The 8,299-nt window shown below is 66.5% G+C and overlaps 1 protein-coding gene across 1 annotated transcript; it reads left to right on the top strand.

Annotated features, from left to right (window-relative positions):
- The first annotated feature begins 2,434 nt into the window (after positions 1-2,434).
- SHC2 (SHC adaptor protein 2) lies at positions 2,435-8,299 on the top strand. Its single transcript, XM_021540152.2, is given in 14 exon segments — positions 2,435-2,495; positions 2,498-2,997; positions 3,434-3,504; positions 3,886-3,946; positions 4,127-4,246; positions 4,341-4,394; positions 4,570-4,621; positions 4,792-4,918; positions 5,062-5,242; positions 5,326-5,392; positions 5,486-5,650; positions 6,374-6,675; positions 6,812-6,950; positions 7,078-8,299. Coding segments are annotated over 13 exon segments (1,890 nt in total). The 3' UTR covers positions 6,941-6,950; positions 7,078-8,299.

Genomic DNA, 8,299 nt, shown 5'->3' with positions numbered 1-8,299 from the left:
GCCGAGGCCGGGCCCGGCTCCGGAGCCCGACCGGCACCGGGCGGGGAGCGCCGGGCCCGGCGCTGAGGGGGAGCGCGGCGGAGGGGCGGCCCCGCCCCGCCCCGGCACCCGGCACTTCCGGCGCGCCGCTCCTCGCGCCTCATTGGCTGCTCCGCCGCTTCCGCATCGGCCGCGCTGGCCTGTGATTGGCTGGTAGGGACAAGGGGGCGGGCATTTCTCGCTGGGTGGGGCGGGGCCGTGACGTCACGGAGCGGCGGCGGCACCGGGAACGGGCGGCGGCGCCGGCAGCGACCCGGGCCCCGGGACGCCTCTGGGAGCGGCTGCTGCTCCGCCACGGGCACTGCCCCCGGCTGCGGCGGGCGGCTCGAACAAGGACATGCGGCCTCTCCGGGGTGCCGGCACCGGCGGCTCCGGAAGGGCCGCGTCTGCCCCGTGGCGGCTCTCTCGGTACCGAGCTGCTGGTTCTGTCCTCAGCACCCGCATCCCGGGGTGGTGACAGCCTAAGCGCCTCCCCAGCGCGATCCCATCCCGCCCCTTCCCCCGAGCCCGGTGCCGCGGGCCGGGGGGCAGCTCCGTCCCCGGTGCCGCCAGGGCTTGGGGCACGTCCCAATTAATCCTGCACGGGCTGGAGGGCGCGTGGTGCTGATTACCTCGGTGCGGGCTCCGAGGAGATTAATTGGGCTCATTTAGACACGTTTTGTGCCCGCCCGCTCGAGGTGGCCGCCCCGGGCAGCGGGCGGTGGCCACACACGGGAGGCGAACTGCGATGCCCGGAGGGGTCTCACCGTGGGCCAGCGAGAGGTTTTCAGGGCTGCTCGAGGCTCCGATCCAGCCTTTGTGCACGGAGGTTTTCCTTTAAGTAACGAGTAAACCCCAAGGAAAGTCGCCTCAGGTAACTCCACCTGAAAGCTGAAAGTAATCCCCCGATTTGGCGGAACTGGTGTGGGAGCGGAGAGCAGCTCCATGTCCCCGGGGCTGCTGCTCCGTGCCCGGCTGGGCTGTCCCCGGGAGCGCTCGGCACGTTGCCCACCGTGGGGCAAACCGCCCGTAACCTCCGCAGGGACGCGGTGCCGTCCCTCGGCTGAGCCCCAGCCCCCGGGACCGTGCTCCCCCAGGCCGGGCAGGGACCTGAGCCCCCCTTGGACCCTCCTGGAGCCGCTTACAGGAGCACGGAGAAACCTGATTTGTTCCAGTGCTCTGCAGCGGCTTAAAAACAAAACCGAGGAGAGAGATCAGAGAGTTCCCAACATGGCAACAGCAGATGTAATTCTATTACCTTGATTTATTGATCGCACTTTAGAGCAATTACTGGCTCTCACCCCGTCACCTGCCAGGGAGCAGGAGACAGCGAGGAGGAGACAAAGGCGGCTGTGTGATCCAGGGCACGGCCCGTCCCCGGGGAGGCTCCGGTGCTGTTTGTGCCGCTTGCCGCGAGGGCTGGGGGGCTGCTGGACCGAAGAGAGGCCCAGGGAAGCTCCTCGGGAGGCTGAAAACAAGCGCTGAAAGGAGCCTGTGGTGCTGCGGGGATGGAACCCCAATGTTAAGACCACTTTGGGGATGGAGGGGATGCTGGTGAAAGGTGAGGGTCCAGCACAGCAGAGTTGCTGTGTGTGCAGCACTCCAGCCTGGAGTTCTCTGACCCGCTCGAAAAACAGCCCCGGGGCAGGAGCAAGGGCGAATCGCTCGATTGAGGTCAGACAGTCCCTTTAAGGTTTTTGTAGGATTTTTTCCCCCCCCCTGCTTGCTGCAGTTACAAGCAGAAAAAACAAGAAAATGTTTGTGCTATTTACTGCCTGAGCCCTCCAGACAGATACAAACAAAGCGGGAGTCAGATCTGGCTTTGGAGGCAGATGAAATCACAGCGAGAGGGACCAGCGGGCTGGGAGGCACAGAAGTAGGGCAGCCCGCTTGTGCATCGAAGCCTGGCCGAGCCCTCCCCCGCCTCCCCGGCCAGCCCTGGGCTTCTGCAGCGCTTCCCGGGAAATGCAGAGGTGGAAAGAGCGGAAAATGTCCCTGTCGTGGGCGAGGGCAGTGCCGGGGGCTGCTGGCCGCTTTCGCTCCGCTAACGCGAAACGCGAGCGGGTCGCAGCCTGTGCTCAGCCCCGCGGCTCCGGGAGGGGCCGGCACCCCCTCCGCCTGCCCCCGGCATCCCTTGGCTCCCAGCGCCTGTGGCAAAGCTGGAAACTCGCGGGGCCGGCGCCAGCCCCGCGGGGTTTGCATGGCCAGGGGGGTTTAGAGCAGGACGGAGCGCGGAGCGTGGGTGGCTCCGGCCCCGCGAGCCGCGCTCGCCACGGCAGCCCAGGCGCGGGGGGGATGCTCGGGTGCGTGGGGATGCTCGGGTGGGCGGGGATGCTGGGCGGGACGGGGATGCTCCGGCGGCCGCGGGCCGGGGGCGGGGGATGCGGGGCCGGGCGGGCGGCGGAGCGCTCGCACCATGACATCAGCGCGGCGCGGCCCCGGGGGAGCGGGCGGGGGGTGGGAGCCGGCGCGGCGGCGGCGGCAGCGGAGCGGAGCGCGGCCCCGGGCATGCTCCCGGAGCCCAAGTATGACCGCTTCCGCGACGAGCCGCTGACCGCCCCCATGCCGTCGCCGGCCCCCGCGCCGTGCCCCGCGGCGGGCGAGGAGCCCGAGCACGGCACCACCTTCTGCGCGCTGCTGCCGCGGATGCCGCAGTGGAAGTTCCCCGGCTCCAGCGGTTTCCTCGGCCGCGGCCCCGCCGGCGCCGCCCGGGACGCCCCCGCCGCGGCGGAGTCGCCCTCGGGGCTGGCCGCCGTGCTGGGCGCCTGCGAGCCGCTCTGCGCCGCGCCCTGCGCGCTGCCGGGCGGCGGGCGGGCGCGGGGGGCGGCGGGGCGGGCGCGGGGGGCGGCGGCGCCGGCGGGGGCCCGGCCCGGCGGCGACGAGTGGAGCCGTAAGGGCAGCTTCATCCGCAAACCCGCGCAGGGCTGGCTGCACCCCGACGAGCGGGTGCTGGGGCCCGGCGTCTCCTACATTGTCCGGGTAAGTCCCGCCGGAGCCCGGCGGTGCGGGAGGGCGCGGAGACCCCGGCCCCAGGCGTGTGCGGGGCTCGGTGGGTCCGGCCGCTCCTCCCGAGGGCTGCGGGCAGAGCCTTCGCTCGAGTCCCCCCCTCACGGCTGGACCGGGGCAGCCGCCCCTGGCACATCACATCCGTGATGGGGCCGGAGGCCGGGGGTTGCTGGGCCGTGGAGCCCACCTTGGGACTCCAGCGTTGCCAACCCCTACGAGGCATCACAAGCTGTAGCTCACAGAAGAGGCTGTGGGGTCTTAGCATGGGGCCTGGGCATGTGCTGGGGTGTTTTGGGGTGGGGAGTGAAAGCTGCTGTGTGATCCCTGGAACTGGTGTGGAAGGCTCTTGTCCCTAACACCCGGCCTCTCCTCTCGGTCGCCTGCCCTGCTGCGCTGCTTTCCCCCGCAGTACATGGGGTGCATTGAGGTGCTGCGCTCCATGAGGTCCCTGGACTTCAACACCCGGACACAGGTCACCAGGTAGAGCCCTGCAGTCCCACTCTCCTGCACCCCAGTGCCACCCCGAGCCACCGGCGGCCCTGGGTGCTCCCCCTCCCCAGCGCCCTGTGCAGGGAAGGGAGCAGGGGCCCGGGGGAGCCGTGTCCTGCAGGACCCACCCTGCACGCAGGGACACGGGCGAAGGGCACTGCCGCAGATCAATGGGTGGAAAGAGGAGAAGGGAGGAGGCCCCGGCTGGGATTACGTACTGGGCCGTGACGTGGGGCAGCGCTGCGGGGAGGCTGCGGTGCCTGGGGCTGTGGGGGCTCGTGCCACCAGACCCCGCAGAGCAATGTGGGGTGAATGCAGCTGGGAATGGCTGGGGGTCTGGAGCAGTGAGCAGGCCAGGGTCTGTCATTGCAGGGAAGCCATCAACAGACTGTACGAGGCAGTGCCGGGTGTGAAGGGCATCTGGAAGAAGAAGGTGAGTTTCCACTCATCTTGTCCGTCCCTGGGACAAGCCAAGGCTGTGGGACAAGGCACCAGGGGTTCCTGTCCAGTTTGTGGGCCTGTGGCCTCTTGGGGTATGCCCCCTTTCTTCATTCACCTGAGGAAACCTGGTCCTGGTGGTCTTCATTGTCCCCACCATCCTCTCCCCTGTCAGGCTCCCAACAAAGCTCTGTTCTCCATCCTGGGTAAGAGCAACCTGCACTTCGCTGGCATGAGCATCGCTGTCAACATCTCTGTGGATGGGCTGAACCTCATGATCCCCACCACGCGCCAGGTGAGTGTTCCTGGGCACACAGTCCTGCTGCCTGCCAGCCTGTGAGCCAGTGGCCCCTTTGCAAACGCCCCCCTGGGCCGTGTTCCCCATGCAGATCATCGCCAACCACCACATGCAGTCCATCTCCTTCGCCTCGGGTGGGGACATGGTGAGTCGTGCCACCCCAGGGTGCTGGGGACAGGGACAGCCAGCTGGGCACAGGGCAGCCTGGCCTGGGTCAGGACGTGGCACTGGGGATGAGCTGTGCTCTCGCCCTGGCACCTCCAGCCCTGCTCCCCACAAAGTAGCAGGACATGAGTGCTGATCTCCTCCTCTGCCTGCAGGATACCACAGATTATGTCGCCTATGTCGCCAAGGACCCCATCAACCAGAGAGGTGACACCGGCCTCCACGCCTGGGGGCTCTGTGGAGGAGGAACGCACCGGGGGTGGAGGCTGGAGGAGGAGATCCCTCCTGGAGAACACTGGGGGGGGGCTCAGGGTGGTCCTGGTGAGCGATGGCAGCGTGGGGGAAAGAACTCCAACCGTCCATCTGTCTGTCCACAGCCTGCCACATCCTGGAGTGCTGTGAGGGGCTGGCGCAGAGCGTCATCAGCACGGTGGGACAGGCCTTTGAGCTGCGCTTCAAGCAGTACCTGCACAGCCCCCCCAAGGTGGTGGTACCCCCAGAGAGGTAGGGGGGCGGGGGGCCCTGCTGCACCCCTGTCCCGGCCGTGTCCCCTGGCTGGGGGTGGCTCTGGGGACCCCTGTCACTGCAGGGCACGGGGATGGTGTGAGCCAGGCAGGGTGTCCCCAGCTCACCCATCCCTGCTGCAGGGCGCTGGCTGCAGAGGAGTCAGCCTGGGGGGAGGATGAGGAGGCGGCTGAGCACGACTACTACAACAGCATCCCAGGGAAGGAGCCCCCCCCGGGGGGCCTGGTTGACTCCCGGCTCCGCCACAGCGCAGCCCTGGGCCACGTCCGCACTCAGCCCTCCAGCTCTGTCCCCCCCAGCCAGGTGAGCCCCTCGGAGCCACTGCTGGCCTTGCTATGAGGGTCCAGGCAGGGCCCCCCCAAGGCTCTGACTGTCTCCTTTCCTAGGGCGGGTTAGCAGCCAGACGAGAGCCGAGCAGCCAGCCGGGGCCGCCCTGGGAGCTGGAGAGCCAGGGTGGGTACTGCTGTGGGTGGGGGGAAGCCGTGAGCCGGGGGGGTCCCTGTGACTGTGCCCAGCCCTGGGCAGCGGTGACGGCCGTCCTCGCAGGCCAGCCCTGCGACGGGTACCTGCAGGCAGACAGCCACAGCCTGGGGCCGCGGGACTACGAGGAGCACATGTACGTCAACACGCAGAGCCTGGACGCCTGGGAGCCCGAGCTGCTGGCTCATGGGGCGGCAGAGGAGAGCCCCAAAAAGGACCTCTTTGACATGAGTAAGCCACTGCCCCGGGGGAAATGGTGCAGAACGTGCTGTGGAGTGGTCAAGCTGTGCCAGCAGCTGTCTGGGTCACCCAGCACAGCACTGGTGGGTGCTGGCATTGGCCGAGTCCACAGCAGTGCCCTGCAGTGTAGGGAGCGCTGGGCTCCAGGGTGGTTTAGGTGAAGGGAGACGAGAGATCTCTGCAGGCTGCACTTGGGATATCAGGTTTATTAGGGATGGAGAAAGGTCCTGCTTGGAGCTGCCAGACACAGCACGTGGCAAGGCTTGAGGGGATGGGTGAGGAGAGAGGCAAGAGGATGCTCTAGGAGAGGGTGGAGGTCCTATGAGTGGGAAGATCCAAGAGAAGGGGAAGTTCCAAGGGGCCGTATGGCCCCTCACAGCCCTTTATCAGGGGGCTTCAAGGTGAGGTGGAACAAGACTCGGGCCAATGGGGTTACAGACACCTGATGTTTTAGGGGAGGGTTACAGGTGTGGGGTGAACCGTACATTTTGGGGGGTGAGATGGAACAGTCCACTCGACCCCTGGACCCATCCATAGGCAAGGGCATTGTCTGCCTAGCAAGGAGGACCGTTCTCATCCTGGCTGTGTTATTTATGAATAATTATATTTATCCATCCTTCCCAACACTACAGTGCACCGGGGGTCTGTCCACACTGCAGCCCAACCCTGCCTGGTGCCCTGGGTGTAACACCCCACAACCCCTGGATCCCACAGGGCCATTTGAGGATGCCCTGAAGCTCCACGAGTGCATTGCAGGGGGGACCAGCAGCCCCCCCATTGAGGACCAGTGGCCGAGCCCCCCGACACGGAAGGCCCCGGTCGCCCCCACGGAGGAGCAGCTGCGGAGGGAGCCCTGGTACCACGGCAGGATGAGCCGGAGGGATGCTGAGAGGCTCCTGCAGATGGACGGGGACTTCCTGGTGCGGGACAGCCTCACCAACCCGGGGCAGTACGTGCTGACCGGCATGCACAGCGGGCAGCCCAAGCACCTGCTGCTGGTGGATCCCGAGGGAGTGGTGAGGGCAAGGCACGGGGGTGAGGGCAGGGCACGGGGTGGGCGACTGGGGTGATGGGTGGGCACAGGGTGTTGCAACTGGATGCTGTATGAGGGGCAAGTCTCCTGAGTTGAGGATTGCTGTGCCCCGGCCCCAGGTGAGGACCAAGGACGTGCTGTTTGAGAGCATCAGCCACCTCATCAGCCACCACCGGCAGAACGAGCAGCCCATCGTGGCGGCAGAGAGCGAGCTGCACCTCCGCCAGGTTGTTCAGAGGAAGCAGTGATGCCAAGGGGGTATGTGAGTCCCCGACCTGCTCCCCTGGCTCTGAACTCACCCTAGGGCAAAACTGGAGTTCCTTTGTGCTGCCCTTCTCCAGTTGTGCCTGGACTCTGGGGTCAGGCTCCCCATTTTCCTCCTCAGCAAGGCTGTGTGGTCCCTGGCTCTGCAGGCCCTCCCTGGCTGCTGCCTACCTCCATCATCTGCACGGGGCGCCCTGCGCAGCTGGACACAAAGACGTTTAATTCCACACTCACAGGTGAAACGCTCTTGGGGTGGGAACTGCTCAGTGGCCTCAGCAGCAGGGATGGAGCCTGAAGCCATCTCAGGCAGAGCTGCCCCCACTTGCCCCAGCACTGGAATGGGGGCTGGTGGATGTTGCTGTAGCCCCTGGCTTGGCCCTGCCCAGGGGGCCAGGCACGACCATCTCTTGGACGCTGGTGCTGTTGGATGTTCCTGTTGGGGACATCCCTTTTCAGCTGGATTTTCCCCAGGAGTGGCTGCCACATGATGCTCCATGTGGCCCCAAGCCCCTGCAGCCCTCCCCAGGCCAGGGCCAGGATGGAGCTCCTGTGGGAAGGTGCAGGGCAGGGCTGAGCTGCTGGCACTGCCTCACCAGGTGTCCCATGGCCTGTGGGGGCCCCCTGGCCAGCTCGGGGCTTTGGCAGGTTTTTGTGGCACACACAGCCCCCTTTACCTGCCCTGTGTCTGGTGCTGGGCAGAGGTTTGTGGTTTGGAGTACGTTTCTAATTAAACCTGGAGATGAGCAAGGAGCACAGGTGGTTCATGCCACCCCTGGGCATGGTGCTGGGGTGTCTCCATCACCACCAGTTCCTCTCACCTTGGCCAACCCATCCTGTCCAGTCACACTTATCTCTGCCCCTCTGGGTCACCCTGTCCCCCGTGGATCACCTGGCTTCAGAGTGGCCTTTGGCACCCAGGGCTGGCCCTGCACGGCCTCTCCTCCTCCTGCTGCCAGCTCCCCTCCTTGCCTCCACCTGGAGCAGCACATGGCCACCCAAACCGGCCCTCCTGGGGTGGCTCTGAGTGACACAAGGCAAGCTGTGACCCACTAGTGGATGTGGCAGCCAGCAGAGCCAGAGCTGTGGCTGGGCCTGGCTGTGGCTCCTGTGGGACAGCCAGTTGGGGGGTCCAGCACCACTCCTGGCTGCTGGTGGCCTCTTCTGGCTCTGCTCTGCATGCCCAGTGCTGCTCCAGCACCCACCTCGGGGAGCAGGGTCACCCCAGCACCCTCAGCCCCTCGCTGGGGATGGCCTCTGCCACACAAGGCGTCCAGGCTGGCCAGTGCCAGCTGAGCCAATGAATAAAATAATCCCCTAAATAAAGCCCAGTAATGAATGCGTAA

The sequence above is a fragment of the Lonchura striata genome, chromosome 28 (genome assembly GCF_046129695.1).
Source record: "Lonchura striata isolate bLonStr1 chromosome 28, bLonStr1.mat, whole genome shotgun sequence".
NCBI classification, from domain to species: Eukaryota; Metazoa; Chordata; class Aves; order Passeriformes; family Estrildidae; genus Lonchura; species Lonchura striata.
This window is presented reverse-complemented; position numbering and strand designations above follow the sequence as displayed.